The sequence below is a fragment of the Triturus cristatus genome, chromosome 8 (assembly GCF_964204655.1).
Source record: "Triturus cristatus chromosome 8, aTriCri1.1, whole genome shotgun sequence".
Taxonomy (NCBI): Eukaryota; Metazoa; Chordata; class Amphibia; order Caudata; family Salamandridae; genus Triturus; species Triturus cristatus.
In genome coordinates, this window is record NC_140591.1 from 1,255,982,038 (window position 1) to 1,256,003,670 (window position 21,633).

Here is a 21,633-nt window from a genome sequence, read left to right on the forward strand (position 1 = left end):
GAAGCATACAATATCAGCTTTATATCTTGCTAAATATTCAAGAACCTTAGTATGTTTCACTGGGTGGCACAAACCTTTTACATTAAATGAAACAATTTTTATATCAGCACTGTTATCCATTTTTATAGAATAGGAAAATCAGTAAACCTGGGGGGAAACATTATATAATAAAAGAATAAAAGGTAGCTCCAACAAGGCATAGCAGGTAAAAAAAGGAAGTACGCAGACAAACACAGAAAAGACAACATAGACAAACAACAACATGACAACATAAAAACATAAATAATAGCTCTGGATCACACATATACACAGAGACAAGATCAGCCGGCCCAAATGAAGCCCTCAAAGAACAATGCATAAAAGATAGGTGAGTTGTGAGGAAAAAAATTAGAACAGATGACTCAAGTGTCAGACACATTTATTTTCATTGAGAGCAGTAACTGCTGGTCCAGGAAAAGACGAAGATCTTCAGGGTGCTGAAAAGACTTGGAAAAATAATATTTTCATATTCTCATGGTAGATGGATCAAAAAGGCCTTGTTTGAAACTACAGCTTCTAAGTCGAGGTCATAGGTCTGAAAATTCCTTGCAAATGCTGAACGTTTTTTTAAGCAAAATCTTGGTGAATAAAGATCTTAAGACCATTAACCATCAAAGAGGGTATCTCTCTTGCTGCTTTCCAAATCAATACCAAATGATGATGATGCAGAATCTTGAAAATCTTATGACGAGGTTTGGTAGAACTGGGATTACGATGAGAAGGAGTTCTATGTGCCTTATCAATTTCGAATTTCTCTGGAAAAGTAATATGCAAAAGATCCGGAAGCAATTTTTCTAAATACGGCCTGCAATTATTCCCTTCACCATTCTCTGGCAAATTAAAAATACCTAGGTTATACTGTCTGTTACAATTTTCTAAGTCACACAAGAGACCACTCATCGGCAATATTTTTGCAGTAATAGGCATCAAACCATCAATTTTGGATTTATTATCCTGTATTTTAATTGTGTTATCAGAGACCTTCATAGAAAGACTTTTTATTTTTGATTTCTGAGGCAATATTTTCTGTATTGGAACAGACATCTTGAAACTCCTCTAATAAAGTGGATAAAAAGATTCCTTAGACTCCACAATGTTTGACTTAACTGGTGGAGGACAAATATTTTGGTGGCGTTTGTTGGAAGCAGCATACATATTTTTCCATTCCATTATAATAAATAAGTAGCCACCAATGACAAAAAAACTGCTTAAAATGATGATAGAAGTGGCTATCTCTATAAAAAGAGGCTGTATTGAGAATTAGCAAGCAGCAGCCATCTTGTCTACTTCGCTCGTGAGAATTTGCAGCTCCCTTCAATATAATTTTTTTTTTTTGGGGGGATTTAATCTGTAGACCTTCTTTGAATCTCTAGATACTAATGTTTCCGTTATCTTGAAATGTTTAGTCCTTTCAAACCCCTACCTCTACAACAGTTTTTAAGAATGTATTTAGACCAAACAAAGGCACTTTCTTGACTAAAGTTTAACTGTTATGGCAACTTTGATGTAACTCCATTTATCGTTTTTCATGAGCAAAGATTCCCGTGAGACTTAAAATACTAAAAATCACTTTTTTGACTCTTTCCCCTTCTTGACAAAGCTGACCAAACATGGCATGCGGAATCCAAAGCAGATAACATTTTTATTTGAATGTTTCCTGCAGATTTGTTCAATGGAAAATGTCTTTTAGTGGAGACTCTATAACTCACTCAACAAAAAATTGCCAAATGTGCAAATTTGAAAAGCGGAGAAACACCAGCCACACGGAGCGTGCCCTGCAGCCACAGGGCTGGAATAGTCAGCTAAAATCCAGCAGGACAATTTGGTGCATATCTGTGAAAGGGAGTAAAGCTAAGGGTTGGTGAAATAAGATGTGTTTTCCTTTTTTTGTGGCATGGTAAATTTTGATCTCCCCTCCAGCAAAAACCACGGAACACATTTACACTAAATTACAAATGAAAGGATAACTTTACTCAGAAAACATGTTTTTGTTGCTTTGGTGTAAGTCTGTTCAGTAACAGATGGACATATGGCACACTATAACTCTTGTTGCCCACCAAGCAGAAAAAAATAACCAAAACATCCTTTTCAAAATGGTACAGCAAAAAAGACTTACTGCAAAGAATGAAACATGGCAGATGATACAAGTTCTTGCTTGCATCGTGTGCATTGATTACCATAACTGGTGAATTTTTCAATTGTTTTCCTAACTATACTATGCCCTTGAGTGGCAATTTTAGACAGCCACAATACACAAAAATGTTAACCATTTCATGTGCATCTGGCACCTTTTTCAGACTCTATTTTCTTAAGAACTGGAACAGATTTACACCAAACCACAAAAAGGGCACATTCTGAGTAAAGTTCTAATTTCATGCCTTCTTTGGTGGAGACCCGTTCAGTGACTTTTTTGTAGCTGTGAGCAAAATGTCATATAGATACTAAAAGCAGAAAAGAAATCTTTTTTGGCCCACTGCCTCAGTTTTTTCCACCTGGTCAGAACCTACAGAAATTGCTTGTGGGCTCTTTCCTGCATAAACAAAGTGAGTGCGAGAGAGAGAGAGAGAGAGAGAGAGAGAGGGGGAGAGAGAGAGACTTTTAATTTGTCAAGACGTACAAAAGAATTAGCCCATTCAACCCCACCTGACCCCTTTATCAAGTTCTAATATCCCTGAGACGACTAAATGGGTTTACACCAACCAACAAACAACACACTTTCTGAGTAAAGTTCCATTAAACCAAGTTTGACTTACATTTTTTTTTTTTTAGATGTATTGGTGACCAAATTTGTTAGGGGAGTAAAATGGTGAAACACACATCTTTTTTTACCACCTTTCCACCCCCTCTCTTTAACTTTTACCCAGCGCAGCGTTTCACAAAAATTGGCGTGCCAAGCCTTAGCTGCATACACTAAGGTAGTGCCAAATTTAGTACAGGTATAACCAGAGGGACTATGTAAAAAAAATAAACAATCTTGCAGTTGAACCATAATTACAAACTGGTGACGTACACTATCCAATAAATATAATCCATATCATGATTGGCTAAAATGTACATGAAGTCCACTTTAATGCAGATTATATCTAAACAACTGTTATATCTCTAATAGGCAACCAGTAGGATATAGAACAGAATTTTCCAAACCAAAAAGATGTTTCATGTGAGGACCACCACCAATTCCTTTCTGTGCGAAGTATTAGTTCCGAAGGGGTAGCGGCAGTGAACACTTATTTCCCACATGAAGTGACATTTTCATTGCTGCTGTTTTGCTAGTGGATCAGGGAAGGGTCCAGGAGTCAAGTAGAAGAGAAGGGTCTGTGGGATGGAATAGACAGACCTGGGGGAACGGAGAGGAGCATTCATGTAGTCCAGAGGGAGTAAGGCAGTTTCCGGGGCGAACAGCATGAGGTCTAGGATGAACAAAGCAACATCTTGAGAAGGCAGAGCTGTAGCTAGGAAAAAAGTCTAAAGTGGTGAAGAATCTACTTGCCAGGAAACAACATTACAATACCCACTTCCTTGCGGATCCGATACCAAAGTGCATCAGCAGTGCAGACTTAATTTAGTCGCAGAAAACATACACCTAAACTTGCAGCAGTGAAAGCTTCAGTTCCACTCAAAAAAGGTACTGATCAAGCTGGAACAACATGGCTGTCTTCCAGCCCACATCATTCTCTTTTATATGAGTCATAGGACTCAGCAGGGATCATCAGGTTCTAAGCCCCAGTCAGGTGGCATAATACACAGGCAACAATAATAATGAAGGTGGAACTCCCAGTAAACAGGAATTCAACATAGAGATCAATGAATGCTGCATACTGGCAGTCACAGCTATTCAATTGTCTTATTTATATTTCTGCTATCACCATAACCCCATGCACCTGCTTCAGCTATGGTTGCCTAACTTGGCATCGCAATAAAGCTTTTTTGTATTTTAATGTAGTATTATATTTTAAGAGCCTGTTTAGTTTACTGGTAAACTACGCATGCTATGAAATCCCTTGGGGAACATGCAGTATTGGTCTGTATAGGCATCTTAAATAGAGACTTATGTCAGTTGTAGATGTGCTCATCAGTAGAAATCTGGGAGGAATTGAAATGGGTTGAAGCGATTTTACATGGCTCAACAACCAAATGCTTTTACCACAATATGCATGTTCTAGTTATCGTGAATTGGGCTTCGAGTTAAGAACAGCAACAGTGTGAACAAGTTCCGGCCTTCATACTCCCCATACATCTAAAGCATAAACATTGCTGAGGCTGCCCTACTCACCTGCCTGCTCCGGTGTGCTCCTAAATTAATTCCGGCATTACAAGGGAGAGGATGTGACATAACTGCCAGAGCTGCTGCCTTTGGAACTGGAGATCCATGTTCGAGTCTCGCAGTCGCCGTGCCTTGAATAAACAACATGTGCAATGCAATAGGTCTCGCATTACTGATAGTTTGAGGTATTGGCATTGCAAATAATAATGCAACGCCAATAGCTCATACTTTCAGTAATGCGAGACCTAGAGCGTTGCAAATGCTTGCGTAGTGAGCCAGGAACCAGCATTGTATGTCTCAGTGCAGTACCGCAAGCTGCTCCTAGAGGTCCCTAGTGAGCAAGGCACCAGCACTGCATGTCTAGGTGCAGTACCGCAAGCAGCTCCTTGAGGTCCCTGGTGAGCATCATAAACTACCTAAGTGAAACAGTACACAGTGCTTGAAAAATGAGCAATTATATGTTTAAAGTTGTAGGCCGTGGTGACATTAATGGACAGCTGACGATCCACTATAACAAAACAAACGCGCCCATTTTCAGGCAAAAGAAAAGCACTTCCCCCATTATCCCATCTGAGGCAGATGTGCTGCTTATATGTTTTAAAGAGCTTTCGGAGAGAGAGAGAGCAACGTATCCTGCCTGCAAAAGCAGGCAGAAGAAAGCCAACTAAGAAAATAATACTCCCAGGTTATAATTAAAGCATACGTGTAACAACCAAAGTAAAAGGGCCAGCCCTCATGGGAGGTTACAAATGAAGACAAAGCGAAGGAAGGACTAACAAGCCTATTAACCAATCAGAAGCCAGCATTCACAAAAGTACAATGACACAAGCCAATGACAAATATGGGCAGAGAGTGGGCAGGGCTACTGCAGTACAGCATGCCTCGCAGAGCAGCGCATGTGCGCTGACTCTAGGCTCGACCTACAAAAGAAACGAATATGACCTTGTTAATATAACTAGTGCTCATGTAAAATGCTCCAATACCTTAGTTTCAAGTTTGCGCTATAGAAAACTGCAAAAAAAGATAAATAGATAGATAGACAGATAGACACCCGAACTTTCTCTCTCCCTGTGGTCAGCATTGTCTACACAGAGGAGAACTTGGTGTAGCAAAAGAAGTAGAGACCTGAACAGCGACTGCTGATGTCATGTTGAGGTGTGTGTGGGTGAGCCTCAGTAGCTTTGTGCTGTGTGGACGTAGACAGGAAGGGTGGAGGAGTCATGTGCCCAGAGGGGGCACGGGGGGGGAACGGTACTCAGTGAGCAGAGCGAGACGCAGACAAGGCAGCCCTGGGAAGGGAAAGAGTATCAGAAAACTCAGACTGTTGACCACTGTAGACCAATGTCGATATGTGATGAATATTGAACCAGTTCCGCCCATCACAACTCCACATTTTCAACAGCAAATTCCATTTTCATAAAGTGAGTGATTGTGTCTCCACTGCAGTGCTGACAGCTTCACTGCCCAAGCACCACCACGCAAACAGCTCTGTGTTTTGATAATGCAAGATTGTGCTCTAAAATGTGTGGGATGAATCCACCACTGCTGTCTGCTAGGAGGACCATTTCCACAAACAGCACACCCCGGTGGCGCCCGCCTCATAGCACTTGCACAACACTCTGCCAACAAAAAAACAACTATAAGCTTGAAAAACAGATTAAAAACACAGACAACATTGATCGACTGTTTACCCATTGGTGGGGTACTGAAAGATAATAGCTTAGTTTGCTGTCTGCAGATTCAGTACAATTAACCGTTTTGTTAATTTCTCCCTTGTTGCTCACCCACTCCAGTGAGATGTTTGCTGTTCCTCTGCTAATTAGGACAGACAGAACGCACACATCCTTGGTAATGGAGATAATGTCACATCCACGGTGAGCCAATGTAGATGTTAGATTCCGAACATTTAAATATAATGTCAAGGGCCCGTTTCCCTTAAAAACTAGATGTGCTTTCAGGTTTTGCATCCAAACATGAACTGTGGCATTCTTCCTGGCTTCCATCTACTCTGTTTACTTGTCTGCAGCTGGGATCAGTGCATGTGAAGTAGGGATGAACTGCAGCTGTGTTCCCTGGGATACTTTTGAGGCACGCTACAGATGTTTAAACTGCACATTGACCCAGCTGAAGCAATGACATTAAAGACAGAAATCGTACAAGTAACTTTAAAGCAGATTTTACACTGTAAAATGTAGTGGACAATGTGGATGTCTGGGGTGATGTGATTCAGCAGGGAACAGGAGGATGGGTCGTGACAGGAGTAATTTGTGTAAAGCGTCTTCCACCTCTGGGCTTAGATTACAAGTCCGAGGCAAACTTCCGATCACTTTGGAAAAACAGTTTGCACATTTTCCCTGCATTAGAAGTTGTGTGTTGTGATAATGATCACATCCTTACAGGTTTTCCTGACTTATTCCAGCTGGCCAAACCTGCCCAAAATGATCATGGTAAAACTTGTGGAGTTCCAGTTCTGCCTGTGATGGCCCACTTTCTAGAGCCTGATTATGAGGGCCAGATTAATTGAGATCCTGGTGCAAACAGGTTTTTTGCACAGGGGTCACAGTTATAAGTGGTGCGATGTTTATTACTTTGACTTGGTGTCAGTGACAAGGGCATAGCTTAATAGGGGCTGTTTGCGGTGTTACACCCCACTAATAAATGTATTCTGTAAATAGTTTGGCACAGGTGCTTTCAGTCGGGTTTGGTGAGGTGTCTATTGGATTTTACTTGGGATTTTTACATACTCATAGACAATAACTCACACACACCATAGCTGCCAACTGTCTCGTTTTTGCCAGGACAGTCCCAGCAAGGTGGACACTGTCCCGGGGTAATTCACTATCCTGGGACAGTCCCGGCAACTGCACTTCCAGCCCTGCCAAGTGTCTTGCAAGGATTTGCGATGGAAATTTCAAACTTTAGTCCAAAGTATCTGAGTTCAAAAAATACTCCAATGATGCTGAATGGGCGAATTTTTCCAACTCATCTACTTTGGCCTCAAGTGTGAAATTCCCGTCTCAATTACCCGCAATTCTCTCTTTATTGAGTAGACCCTATAATCTACACTATGATAAGTAGGCGAAGTTAGATTATGCTAATTATGTGTGTTGTGCGGAGTGGGGGAGCTTTGGGGGAGTGGGTGTGGCTGCATTGAAGCCTCTCACCAAAACGCGCGTCGGCACATTCTATGACCGGAACCACGCAGTGGTACATGGAAAGAACGAGAGAAACGAGATTTGTTTAAATATTTCCAGCTTACTTTCCTATTTTTATAAGTACATGGAATAAATATTATTTAACTGAAGAAAATGTATATAAGAATACTTGGTTATCAGCATAACAGATGTAGATACTCATTACATTCCAGTTAAAAATGATATTTTTATCATTAGATAACATTGTATCTTTCCATTTATATACCGGTTTGCTTATGATACCACTACCAGTCTGATCTACGGTCCCTGTCTTCATACGTATTTTTTATTGGCTGGCTTTGACAGTATGGCAGATGTGTGGATATGATTGTGGTATGACTGACTTTATGAGAGAGTGGCGTTGTGTAATGTTGTTGATGATCTTAATAGCAATTATTTTGCTTCGATCCACTTGGACTGGGGACATTTTGGATATACATTATTGCTTTTGTGGGTGCATTCTGAAAAAAATATGTATGTTCACTTTAATTGATTTGTTCTATTATATATGTAAAAATATTATAACAACTATTGAAAATATTTATAGATTTCTCTACCTTTAAGAAAATGTTTTTGCATAACGCATATTTGATATCATTACTATTTTACATTTTCTGTTGGCTTTGTTAGTCATTTGTTTGCTCCCCGCTTGGGACATCCATTTGCTTATTGAGAGACGCCACGCGCTCATCCTATACCGTAGGCCGGTGACATCTACTCCCTTCTTGTGTAGGGTTCTATATATAGTCTCATTTACCCGAAGCCACCTGCCTGTATATTTGTTTCGGGATCCCTTTTATGTTTTTTGTAATTTATTTAATGTCAATCTGTTTCTATGGTGTATTTTTGATGGTGCGTGGTTTTTAAGAATGTGGCTACAGAGGGGAAAAGTGAGGGCAGGATATGTGATATTGCCTGCCCAAGACCTGAAATATGAGGTGGGCATTTAAGCGGTTGAGTGGGACTCTACAACAAATTAAACTACAACAAAACAATGGAGTGCTGCAACATAGAGAGCACTGAGTGAGAGAAAAGGAGGATGAAGAATAGAGAATGAAAAAAGAGTACTGTAGGGCAGGTGTAGCCTGTAGGTTCAAGAGTCACTTGTAGGGGATAGGGCAGGGTTGAAAGAGAGGGGTGAATAGAGAAGTGAAGGGGCTAAGGAAGCAAGTGGGGAGGCTTTTAATATGATGATCAGCTTGAAAATCTCAGTCTTCAGTATGTTGTAGAAGTAGAGAAGGGAGAGGGTGCACTGCATTTGATCTGGCATGGAGTTCCATACTCAATTGTGTGTTTGTGTGAAAGGAAGTGAACAGCTCACTTGATTCCGATAGACCATGCCATAGACTTTTCTTACCATTTAATAAGAAATAATCATTGTGTTCCTATTGCAGTGAGAGCTCTAATATGTTTCCATTCTTGTTACTTGTTCTCTCATTTTGCATTCACGCCCTGGAGACAGAGTTTTTTACCACATGCAGAGATAGTTTTCTTAACCACGTAAATCCAAGGATGTCTGGCACTGAACTGCATGGAAATACTCAGAAGAACAACAGCTACTGAATGCTGACTTTGGACCACATTCTAACTAAATGCACCATGCTGTGGCATGGTGTGTCTCAGGTTTATTTTTCTATAGTTAGCAATCACTTCATCCAGCAGTAGAAGGCGTCTGGCCAGTCACAACAGCCGATTGGCAGGAATTTCCAGGTTTCCTGTTTGCTCCTATAAAATATAAAGAAAGAAGGACAGCTTATTTTCATTTGCTTCTGTAAAATGGCACTTTGAAAGAAAAGTAAAATGATGCACTTTGTTAGGTGAGGAGCAAAATTGTGACGTGCTATCCTTTCTTGGTTTCCTCAAGCCCTTCCTCTTATTCCCTTTGTTTAATGGTCGAGGGTTGAGTCTTTCATTCATCTCGCATCCATGTGAGGTTTTACAATGAACGTGTGAATAGAAAAATGAGGTGCACTGGGAGTATATAGGGAAGGAAGCATGGTGAAGATTGCAATCTGTAAAAGGTAGATTGAACAAGGAAGGGGATTACATATGGCAGGAAGAAGAGTTACCATTGGAGCAAAGATCAGTAATGGGGATTATAAATCGAAAAGCAGGGGCAGGCATTGCAGTAGAAGGGGGGCAGAGAATAGGTTAGCATCTGCAGAGTTTTAAAAAGAACAGGTAAGGAGGGTGGGGATTGACAATCAGATGGATGGTTTGTCTGTAGTGTTAATGCTCTTCATGTTATGCCTGATAAACCTCTAGTAATATGTTACTGTTGCATACCCTCTGTCTGTCATGTTACACTGCTCGAATACCAGTTGCCACCCTTTCAATCATCTTCTGTTGGCTTCTGTCAGGGGTTCATCAAGATAGCGATGAGGTAGGAGGTCCTACACAGAGCTCCCCACTGGTCTTGCCACTACTGATGGCCCCTTGCTCTGACCGGCTCAAATTAAACTGACGAATATCCAAGCGGGGACACAAATCACATGTACGGATGAAGTCTTCCCTCCCGTTACTTCCCAGAGACAGACCTGAGTCACAACTGACAGACACCGGCCTCAGAACTTGGAGGATAAATTGCCAGCACTTTACCACCTTGGGTTGGTGGGCGGCCCCTCCTTACTTACTGCATTTCTCTCCACCTCCACTACAATGCTCTCATCATCCAGATGCACTTATTCCTGTTTACAGCAATGAAGGATGAGGGACACGACTTCTCACGGTCCATTACAAACTGTCAGTCACTCATAAGAATGAGGTGTAAGACTTGGTGCTCCATGGGAGACCTCGGACGCTGGCTCAACTACGATGCAGACTACATGTCTGGATGCCCCTCATTCTCCACTTACCAGGATGCCATTGAAAGTTTACAAAAATTGGAAACAGAAGCCATACATCAAAATACTAGATTCTCCTCTCACTTACAGGGGCACAACACAAGCTTAAAACACAGCAAGATCTGTTGGCCATGTTGAGTGGTGTCCCATCTGGCCAACTTCCAGAAAGAATAACAAGCATTTGCAATGCAGTAGTTCTCGCATTACTGATTGTTTGAGGTATTGGCGCTGCAAATAATAATGCAACGCCAATAGCTCCATCTTTCAGTATTGCAAGACCTAGTGCGTTGCAAATGATTGCAGAGTGAGCCAGGAACCATCATTGTATGTCTCAAAGCAGTACCGCAAGCTGCTCCTAGAGCTCCCTTGTGAGCAAGGCACCAGCACTACATGTCTAGGTGCAGTACCGCAAGCTGTTCCTAGAAGTCCCTAGTGAGCAAGGCACCAGCACTGCATGTCTAGGTGCAGCACCACAAGCTGTTCCTAGAAGTCCCTAGTGAGCAAGGCACCAGCACTGCATGTCTAGGTGCAGTACCGCAAGCTGTTCCTAGAGGTCCCTAGTGAGCAAGGCACCAGCACTGCTTGTCTAGGTGCAGCACCGCAAGCTGCTACTAGAGGTCCCTAGTGATCATAATAAACTTTAAAAATATGGTACATCCACCCTACCCATAATGCATTGCATGCAAGACAGTACCACAAGTACATTCAGATAGCTATGTCCATTTATACAAATAATAGTTTTGAAATTTGACAAAAGAATTAAATGAATTCTGGATTAGGTTGTACTCTATGTGGAGCTGATGAAGGGAAATTTATAGAAGGTCTAATATATTTTTTAAGTTAAAAAAATACATTTTATTGATAGAAATAAAGGTATCAGTACATAGTTCACAACATTAAGGTCATGTCATTACAATAGAATTTGCTGTAATAAAGAACAATAAATGAATCGGACTAATAAATACAAGCATAAGCGTTAAAACAAAATAAATGGGTCATAAAAAGCCATGGAGTAACACATAGTCTAGGAACATATGAGGGAGTCAAGGGGGTTTAAGAACTCCTTGCTGAGATGGTTTCAGCTGGAAATGACGCCTGGCACACACATCTAGGTAAAATGTAACAGGTGACCACAAATCCAGGCGTTTCATTGCCAAATGTATGGGATATACAAAAGAGGTATCCAATCTATGATTATGGCAAACAGCGTACCACCATGCTTTATAAGAAATTTTTGTGAAATCTTTCTAATTTACAGTGATCTGCTGAAAAGCAACCGCTAATAATAAATCAATAATTTTAACATTAAGTGAAACATTCACCCAGCAAGATGAGAGACTACCTAAGAAAACATGAGTAATGGAAAAAATAATTTTTTTTCCAAAAATTAGGTTAATTTGAGACCATACTTGTTCCCAGAAGTTGTATACAATTGGACAAGAGAATATCATATGACATAAATCAGCGTTTGGAGAAGAGCAAGTCCAACAGGTATCTGGTACATTCGGAAATCTCTTGCTTAAAACAGTCGGTGTGAATAAAAGTCTATTATAAACAAAGAACAGCATTTGTATTATGTTAGCTGCTCTAGAGGATTTACGTATCTTAGTCCATAAACTATTCCATAAAGACACTGGCCAAGATAACATAAAATCCCGTTCCCAAGCTTCCTCTATTTTAGATTTCCGCCTAGTATTTCCTTTACCTTGTAAATAACTGTATATAGTGGAAGCTTTGGGAATAGTTTTTAACAGAGTGTGAAGTTGTGAGGAAGGTTCCGAAACATTAGAGGTAAAAGGAGTGGTAGATATTTGGGTGTATTGATCCATCACTGCTTTCTTAAGTAAATTATATTTGTGAATAAATGAGTCAGGCAAGCTAAATAATTGACTAAGTGATGAAAAAGGCAAAAAATCAGAATGAGAGAATAACTGATGAATCCATATTAAACCTTTTTGCCGCCAGGTCTTCCAATAGAATGGTTTATTATGGATAGTCAGGGTTTTGTTGTGCCAAATTGTTGAATTGAGGAAGGAATTGATGGTACTAGGTAGAGAGAGGAGCGCAGGCTCCAGGAGTTTGGAGGTCAGTTTGATTATAGGAGTAGACAAGGCCTGTGGTTTGCGTGAAAAAGAAAGATATTCAGGAAAAGAGAAAGGAGATAAGAAAAGACGCTCAACTGTAGTCCATAAAGGACAATCGTCTGTGGGATCAAGCAACCAAAGTGAGGCTTGACGTAAGAGAAATGCTTTCTGATACGCCTCGAAATCGGGAAAGTTGACCCCTCCTTCTGTTTTAGGGCGAGTTAGTTTAAGTAGAGACATTCGGGACTTCTTTTTATTCCATAAAAAGGAAGAGAGGGTTGAGTTATTTTCTTTAAAAACTTAATAGGAATAGATGCCGGGATATTAGAAATGGTATATAAAATTATGGTCGACAACATCATCTTTATGGTGTCTAAGCGCCCCCACCAGGATAAGTATAGGGGATGCCATTTAGTGGTTAAATCCGAAATCTTTTGTATACATTTAGTCATACATAGTGCTACTGTATCTGATATTGAAGAATTGACATGTAAACCTAAATACTTAATGTGATTGGGACTCCAAGTAAAGTTGGAAGCACAAAAATCCGATTTAAAAGTAAACTTGGTTAAGGGTAAAATCTCACATTTATCTTCGTTCAATTTGTATCCAGAGATATTAGAGTACGCATGTACTTCCGTCAAAAAAGCAGGGATCGAATCATTTGGTTATGATATAAAAAGCAAAATATCGTCAGCGTAGGCTGCAAGTTGAATATGGGAATTTAATGTTTGAAAGCCATGTAAATGTGGGTTCTGACGTAATTTAGAAAGAAAAGGCTCCAATGCTAAATTGAAAAGGAAAGGGGAAAGAGGACATCCTTGACATACTCCCCTCTTCAAATCAAAGAATGGGGAAACCAAACCATTAGCACAAACCGCCGCACGAGGGTTAGAGTAGAGAAGAGAAATCAGAGATGTAAATTTAGGGCCGAAGCCAAACCAATTAAGAGTGTGGAACAGATAAGTCCACTCGACTCTAACATACCTTCAAAAAAAAGACTCAGGGATACACAGGAGGGGGGATGGAACCACATGGAGAAGGCAATACATCCAGGATCAGCCAAACGGAGGATCAAGGAGACATCACAATATGGGGTTTTACAATCTGTGAAGACGACAAATAAAAGAATGAGGTTAAATATTAGAACAAAAGATGAGAAAATAAATTAGATCAATTAGTAGTAGGAATATCAACAGTTAAATTAAACGGTTCTGAGTAAAAAACATAACTTTGTAAGAACAACAAGTATAACAAAACACTATATAGAGTCAGTTCTAAAATAGCAGGATACCATGGAATAGAAAACAGAAACAGAACACCCTGTGAAGAGAAAACTTTCATCATGTGTTAAAAGAAGTCGAGGGACCAGAAGAGTCCATAACATCTATTTTGCAAGAATTGATGAAGCTTTGTAGACGCGTCGGATCTTCGTGCGTCATTGTTCTGTTGTTGTACGTAACTTTAAAAAGACACGGATGAAAGAGGCCACAACGAGCTCCCATGGAACGTAGATCAGCTCTCATATTGAGGAAAGCCTTGCGTCTGTTAGCAGTAGCTTTAGCATAGTCCTGTGTGAAGAATAAAGACGAGCCTGACCATGTAATTCTTGGAGAAGCTTTAACCGCTGAGAGTACCTTCCGCAAATCTGTGTATTTCAAGAAGTATAAGATGACTCCTCTTGGTCTTTGTGAAGGAGTAACATGAGAGGAGGGACGACCCAGCCTGTGAGCTCGTTGAATGTTAAGTACAGTTCCTTCAGGCATATGAAGAAGCTTAGGGAGAAATGATTTCAAAAAGGCAATTGAGTCCGATCCTTCAAGTCCTTTTCCCAGGCCATAAATGCCCAGGTTGTTCCGTCTGTTACGATTTTCGAGATCCTCAACCTGCTTTTGAAGTGTCGAGACCTGAGAATGCAGTTGAGAAACCTTAACGCAAGACTCTTTTAAGGAAGCAACAGTGTTCTCAACAGCAGAGACCCTTGTGTCCATTTGAGACCAATTATCCGTTAAAGTTTGCAACTTGGTGTTAGTCTCTTCCATAAAAGGTCGGAGGGCTCTGATCTCCTCAAGCAAAAGTTCCATGGAAACGGGCGAAATTGACTTAGGTGGTGAAGGAGGATCTTTTTTATGATGTTTAGTGACAGATGTCGCAGGGGTTCCAGAGGAAGGATCCATAATGGTCTGTGAGGACTGAGGCGTGAATGATAGGGATTCTTCAAACTTAGAGAATTCAGTGAAAATTTTTGAATTTTTTAGAAAGATGTGCTTCTTGGAGGAGGAGGGACGAATTGCTCCTGTTCTGCCCATAAAACGCTAACCAAACAATCTCCCCTCCAGTCAACTGCCGGAAAGTGGAGAAAAGTGCTCTCTGTGAGGACTCGCTGAAAGTTAACAAAATGGCCACTAAGACACAAAACCCTCAGTGAAATCTACAGCTTAGATAGCAGTATACTTCAAAAAGTCTAAAGACATCTTGCAACGCCGAGATGTCAAAAAATGTTGTATCCATTATAGACCAATTAATGTAAATATTTGTTGAAACATTGTGCCGACTTCCAGTCATCGGTATGAAGAATGAAGAAACGTGTTCATTGTGAGAGGTGATTAGATAACACAAAATGGCCGCCAAACATCTTCACCATATAACTTGCATTAATCATACAACAGCACTATGCAGCAGCAAACCTCAGTGTTTAAAAGAGGATGCAAGCAAAGTACATCTGCTAGAAAGCACTAGGAACAACAGGAGTTGTTTAGTTGGAAATTTAACTCCATCGACAATTTGACCGCGATCGCGGTAAAAATTCAAAATGGCAGCCACGAGGTGAGGCGGCCGGTATGAAGCAAGGCCACTCAAAATAAAGATACTTGCTGGGATGGAGGAAAGCGCCAAAGACTACATAATGGTTATTCAACCTTCATCTGCGCAGGCTTGCCGTCAGTGCATCGTGGAACGAGCTGGAAACATGACAGCTCCAAAATCCGCCGGGAGAGCTTCACCCGCAGACCGCCAACTCCATTGGGCGCCAAGCCACGCCCCCCCTAGAAGGTCTAATATAAATGTGAAATGTTGTAGGTGCATTATCACAAGCTGCGCCTAGAGGTCCCTAGTGAGCAAGGCACAAGCACTGCCAGAACCGCAAGTTGCTCCTCAAGATTCCAAGTGAGCAAGGCACCAGCATTGCTTGTCTAGTTGCAGTACCGCAAGCTGCTCCTAGAGGTCCCTAGTGAGCACCAAACTTTTGGTTACATATGTTACTATGTAACATGAGAGGAGGGACGACCCAGCCTGTGAGCTCGTTGAATGTTAAGTACAGTTCCTTCAGGCATATGAAGAAGCTTAGGGAGAAATGATTTGAAAAAGGCAATTGAGTCCGATCCTTCAAGTCCTTTTCCCAGGCCATAAATGCCCAGGTTGTTCCGTCTGTTACGATTTTCAAGATCCTCAACCTGCTTTTGAAGTGTTGAGACCTGAGAATGCAGTTGAGAAACCTTAACGCAAGACTCTTTTAAGGAAGCAACAGTGTTCTCAACAGCAGAGACCCTCGTGTCCATTTGAGACCAATTATCCGTTAAAGTTTGCAACTTGGTGTTAGTCTCTTCCATAAAAGGTCGGAGGGCTCTGATCTCCTCAAGCAAAAGTTCCATGGAAACAAGCGAAGTTGACTTAGGTGGTGAAGGAGGATCTTTTTTATGATGTTTAGTGACAGATTTCGCAGGGGTGCCAGAGGAAGGATCCATAATGGTCTGTGAGGACTGAGGCGTGAATGATAGGGATTCTTCAAACTTAGAGAATTCAGTGAAAATTTTTGAATTTTTTAGAAAGATGTGCTTCTTGGAGGAGGAGGGACGAATTGCTCCTGTTCTGCCCATAAAACGCTAACCAAACAGTCTCCCCTCCAGTCAACTGCCGGAAAGTGGAGAAAAGTGCTCTCTGTGAGGACTCGCTGAAAGTTAACAAAATGGCCACTAAGACACAAAACCCTCAGTGAAATCTACAGCTTTGATAGCAGTATCCTTCAAAAAGTCTAAAGACATCTTGCAACGCCGAGATGCCAAAAAATGTTGGATCCATTATAGACCAATTAATGTAAATATTTGTTGAAACATTGTGCCGACTTCCAGTCATCGGTATGAAGAATGAAGAAACGTGTTCATTGTGAGAGGTGATTAGATAACACAAAATGGCCGCCAAACATCTTCACCATATAACTTGCATTAATCATACAACAGCACTATGCAGCAGCAAACCTCAGTGTTTAAAAGAGGATGCAAGCAAAGTACATCTGCTAGAAAGCACTAGGAACAACAGGAGCTGTTTAGTTGGAAATTTAACTCCATCGACAATTTGACCGCGATCGCGGTAACAATTCAAAATGGCAGCCACGAGGTGAGGCGGCCGGTATGAAGCAAGGCCACTCAAAATAAAGATACTTGCTGGGATGGAGGAGGGCGCCAAAGACTACATAATGGTTATTCAACCTTCATCTGCGCAGGCTTGCCGTCAGTGCATCGTGGAACGAGCTGGAAACATGACAGCTCCAAAATCCGCCGGGAGAGGTTCACCCGCGGACCGCCAACTCCATTGGGCGCCAAGCCACGCCCCCCCTAGAAGGTCTAATATAAATGTGAGATGGTGTAGGTGCATTATCACAAGCTGCGCCTAGAGGTCCCTAGTGAGCAAGGCACGAGCACTGCCAGAACCGCAAGCTGCTCCTCAAGATTCCAAGTGAGCAAGGCACCAGCATTGCTTGTCTAGTTGCAGTACCGCAAGCTGCTCCTAGAGGTCCCTAGTGAGCACCAAACTTTTGGTTACATATGTTACTCCCATTATGCATTGCATGCAAGACAGTCCCACAAGTACATTCAAATAGCTATGTCCATATATACAATTAGTAGCTTTGAAATGTGACAAAATAATTATATTAATTCCGACTAGGTTGTACTCTATGTGGAGCTAATGAAGGGAAATTTATAGAAGGTCCAATATTAATGTGAGATGTGTAGGTACAGTAAGGCAAGCTGCGCCTAGGGGTCCCTAGTGAACATCATAAACTTTGAAGATATGGTAAATTCATCCTACCCATAATGTATTGCATGCAGATAGTACCATAGTGCATTCAATATATACAATTAGTAGCTTTGAAATGTGACAAAATAATTATTATATTCATTCTGGATTAGGTTGTACTCTATGTGAAGCTGATGGAGGGAAATTTATTGAAGGTCTAATATAAATTGGGGGAAGGGCCATTGTTTATGCTGCAACAGCCTTTAATAAGGAAATGTGTATTTGTGAAGTGCACATTCACCCAAGGGTATCTTGGCGCTGAACAACTGATGTTTGTTATCAAATCAATGGCACTCCTTTCATCAACCTCAGAAGGATGAAAGGCTGGGTGGACCCGCCAAGATTTTGACCTGTGACCATGAAGTAGAACACCGGCCCCTACAGTGAAAGTGGTAGTCCACTAAGCCACCAGACCAGACTTGAACATTGGAACACTCCCGCAATCTTGCAGAGCATAATGGCAAACAATTGCTGCTGTCCCATAATGCAGGTACCACCTCCTCTGAGCACCATGGGCTCAGAGGAGCAGGCAGCAAGGCCATCCCCAGCAGACCTGGGATCAATGCCGGACGGCATGAGCATTTCCCCAGGAGGCTGAAGGGTGATGGATACTCCTTACTGGGAAAGAACTGCAGAGTTCCTAGTGTATCTCACTGTTTTCAGGCAACAATAAAAGTGCCCAGAGAACTCTGTTGGTTAATGCATCTGCTGGAGAGAGATCGGAGTTTGTCCAACGGCAGCTTTGACTCGTCTAAGGTAGCGCAGAGGGTTAACATGCCTGCTGCAAAGAACATGTACCATGCAGATCAGAGAACAGCATTTTATGTGCAGCTCAGCGGGTTACTGCTTTTGTCACAGATCATTTTGTTACTGTGCTCTTCATAAATTAAAATCATAATCTGGGGTTAGAAAGCTTTACACCCCCACCCCCTTTCATTATTCAAGTGTTGCTAAAAAGGGTTTGTTTGGGTAGAAATATATTATTATTAGGCTCAACCCTCACTGGTGTGTGGATGGCCTGTGAGTCCTACAACTTGTAGTCTCCCATGTCTTTTTGCAACACATTATACACATTTCAGTGTGTGATGTGAAATGCTCCTACACTGATATGCGATGGAATCAATGCCGAGCCCCAATAAAGAGTGCAGTATACTGGTTCACTGTAGGGTCATTTACTATGCTATAAAAGCCAATATAATAGACTAAGTTATGTGTTGTAGAACGCAGTTTTGTGACACCCTTCCCCCCATTATTTGGGACAGAGCACCCTGACTGTAGTGGGCAGACTCGCTGTGCACCGTTTGGGGATCGGCCTTACAATTTGCCCCGACTGCTTCGAGTTTCCAGTCCGGCCCTTGGGTTGCACCCCTTTCATATCACGTCACAGAGATCTACAGCTGGTCCCCAGATAAGTGCCCACTGCAGCCTGGGGCAGGAATGCTGCTCCCCCAGACCTGAGGGACCAGTGCTACCAGATGCCTGCCCCGTGAGCCTGCGCCGAGCCAGGCACGTAGAACCACTCGGCGCCATAAATTATATGAGTTTTTATGAAATGGCCTGGGGGCTCCAAAATTAAAGGTTGATCAAGCCCAGCTTCGCCACCACGCCGTACACAGAACAGGTGCACGGGTTTAGTGTAAACCCACTCTACACCCTCAGAAAGGGGCATCTCCATTTCACACCTAGAACAGAGATGATTCTGGGTTGTGTGTCCCAAACAGTGACAAAACAATGTTAGGCCTCCAAACCCTCCCCCCCCCCAATCTGCTGCCCATCCTCAGTACCGCGCAACCGGTTAGATATTATTTTGTATTTATAGCTCACTCCCGTCATGGGCTCGTAGCTCTAGATATCAGCACATCTTGTCCACTACATTAAAACTGAATGTTTTTAACTCCACAAATGAGATCAGCCGTTTATTCGTCGGTGGAGATTAGTAGGAGATCTCCTGGTTTAAATTAAGTAGGGTCCCGGAGGCCTATTGTTGTGACCAGTCTTCTACTTGATTCGCCTCGCTGCTTCAAGCAGCTACGCTCCTGCACCCCAGCTGCCGCTCACCATCTTAAACACGCCACAGCCTACCTCGCCGATGGATAGCTACCACCTCGAGCACGTCGGCAGGAGAGCACCGAGGGTGCTCTCTCACTTTGACCCCGCAGGACCTGCCGTACCTCCTTGGAGGTTGAGATCCAATGGAATACTGGTCACTAATCTACATTATATTACTCTGCACCCACTGAACAAGCGACCCTAAAATGTCTGCTCGGTGGGCCACAGAAAGTATTTTGGCTGCTTGAGGACCCCAATTAAGAAAGTATTTTGGTTGCTTGAGGACCCCAATTATATTTTCAGCTGAGGGGTCAGGTCCTTCAGGCTGGACCCCCAACCTTGACAAGGACAAGCATTTACAATGCTATAGGTGTCGCAATTGCGAGTTTGTTACTTATGGCATTGTAAACTAGTTAACAAATAGAAAAAAATGGCGGGCACTCTTTTTTCTTTTTGTTTACTTTTGCTACAATTGCGGCATCTGCACTTTACCTTTAACCATGTTAAAGAAAAGTGTGGGTGCCGCGATTGCTGCAAAAGTAAAGAAATAGAAAATAAATCTATTTCTTTACTTTTTGAACAGTCATGGCACCCGCACTTTACCTTTAACCATGTAAAAGTATTCGTGGGTGCCGCGATTGCTGCAAAAGAAAAGAAATAGAAAAAAATCTATTTCTTTACTTTTTCAACAATCACGGCACCCGCGCTTTAGCTTAACATGGCTAAAGGTAAAGCGCGTGTGCTGCCAACATGAAAAAAGTAAATAAATAGAAAAAAAGCAGTAGACAATAAAAAAAAGCGAGCGCTGTGCTAGTAGACAATAAAAAAAAGCCACCGCTGTGCTAAAGCGCGGCGCCCATGCATACTTATGTTAAGTACATGGCGGCCGGTGAAGCCAAAGCTGAATGAACAAAAAAATGAGCGCTTACCGACTAATGAAGGAAGCAGTCTAACACCGCAAGTAAAAGATCCAGTCCTGATGGGCGGACCAAAAAGGAGACAGGGCAGTAAGAAGTAGGGACTAAGAAGCCTCATATTGAATCGTCAGCCTGCATTTACCAAAGACAATGCCACCAGCCAATGAAAAGTATGGGCGGGGCTTCCACTCCACTTCTAAAACATGCCCTACTACAATATGCCTCGCAGGGCGAGTAGCGCATACGCTGCAACGCTAGGCTCAACCTAAAAAGGAATGTGGAAAAGTGAACTTAACAACTGTTGACAGACCTAGGGGCATATATTGCTTTATTATTTGTCCCCTTGTGTAGGGACTCTGTATTATAACCTTGCCCTTTTCTGATTTTGACATGAAACTATTCTTTCCTACTGTGGCTGGAATCTAAACATCTTTGGAGGGTCCTGGGAATGAATAGAAGAAGCACTACTTGGCATTTCCTAGTCAAAACAGGACGTGCTAAAGCAGCCCTATGTTCTGTCAAATGTTTTCCTGTCCACTCCCAGATGACTAATCGCTGCTAAGTGGTCAGCAGTTAACACCCATAGGCCTTTCTTAGGCCCAGAGGCAAGCCAATGTCCTCTGAGCCGGGTCTAACAACAAAGGATGTTTGCTCTAGTACTGGAGGTGTGATTGGCAGAATTGGTTTTAAGCTAGTTCTGGCTCAGGCAGTTTAAAATTCATTTATATAAAGTTACTTTTCAGCATAAGGTATCAAAAATCTGATTTCACCATTAAGTCAGTTATTGAAAACTAGGCAGGGAATAACTTTGAAGTCTTTTCCTAATCCTTTCCTAAGTGGAGGAGGAAACTAAGATGCTAATCCAATATAGGCTATTAGGGAAAGGGCAGGCCAGACCTACAAAGTAGAATTGCTTTTAAGTTGTATCCAATGGACCCTGTTGTGATATATTAGCTCTCTGCCTTTGGGCTTACCAGATACAATATATGTATATTCTTTCATAGCAGAGGCATTTTTCCTGCCATGTCTCACTGTGGTGCATTTAAACTGCAGCACAGCCAGTGCACAGTGGTGCTCCTGGCACACATAGATTTAGGTCATATACATAGGTGGTGTAAATACCTACTGCCTCCCACATATGACATTTAACTTTCCATGCAATAGGTGCAC

General features: G+C 41.9%; 2 protein-coding genes across 4 annotated transcripts in view; one reads left to right on the plus strand and one right to left on the minus strand.

Moving 5' to 3' along the window:
* Positions 1–21,633, plus strand: part of LOC146805677 (amine oxidase [flavin-containing] A-like) — a 675,430-nt gene that overhangs the window by 261,711 nt on the left and 392,086 nt on the right. The gene's annotated exons all lie outside the window — the stretch shown is intronic.
* Positions 327–21,633, minus strand: part of LOC146805678 (uncharacterized) — a 50,469-nt gene continuing 29,162 nt past the window's right edge. For 2 of the 3 annotated variants that reach the window (XR_014967875.1, XM_085622953.1), the window contains 2 exons: positions 13,412–13,531; positions 327–9,222 (listed from right to left, as the gene is read on the minus strand). Coding sequence is in view for 1 of the 3 variants with exons in the window: in XM_085622953.1 (XP_085479079.1) it covers positions 9,149–9,222; positions 13,412–13,531 (194 nt within the window). In the remaining 2 variants the exon portion in view is untranslated. The remainder of the gene's footprint in view (positions 9,223–13,411; positions 13,532–21,633) is intronic. The other variant, XR_014967876.1, reaches the window with a different exon arrangement.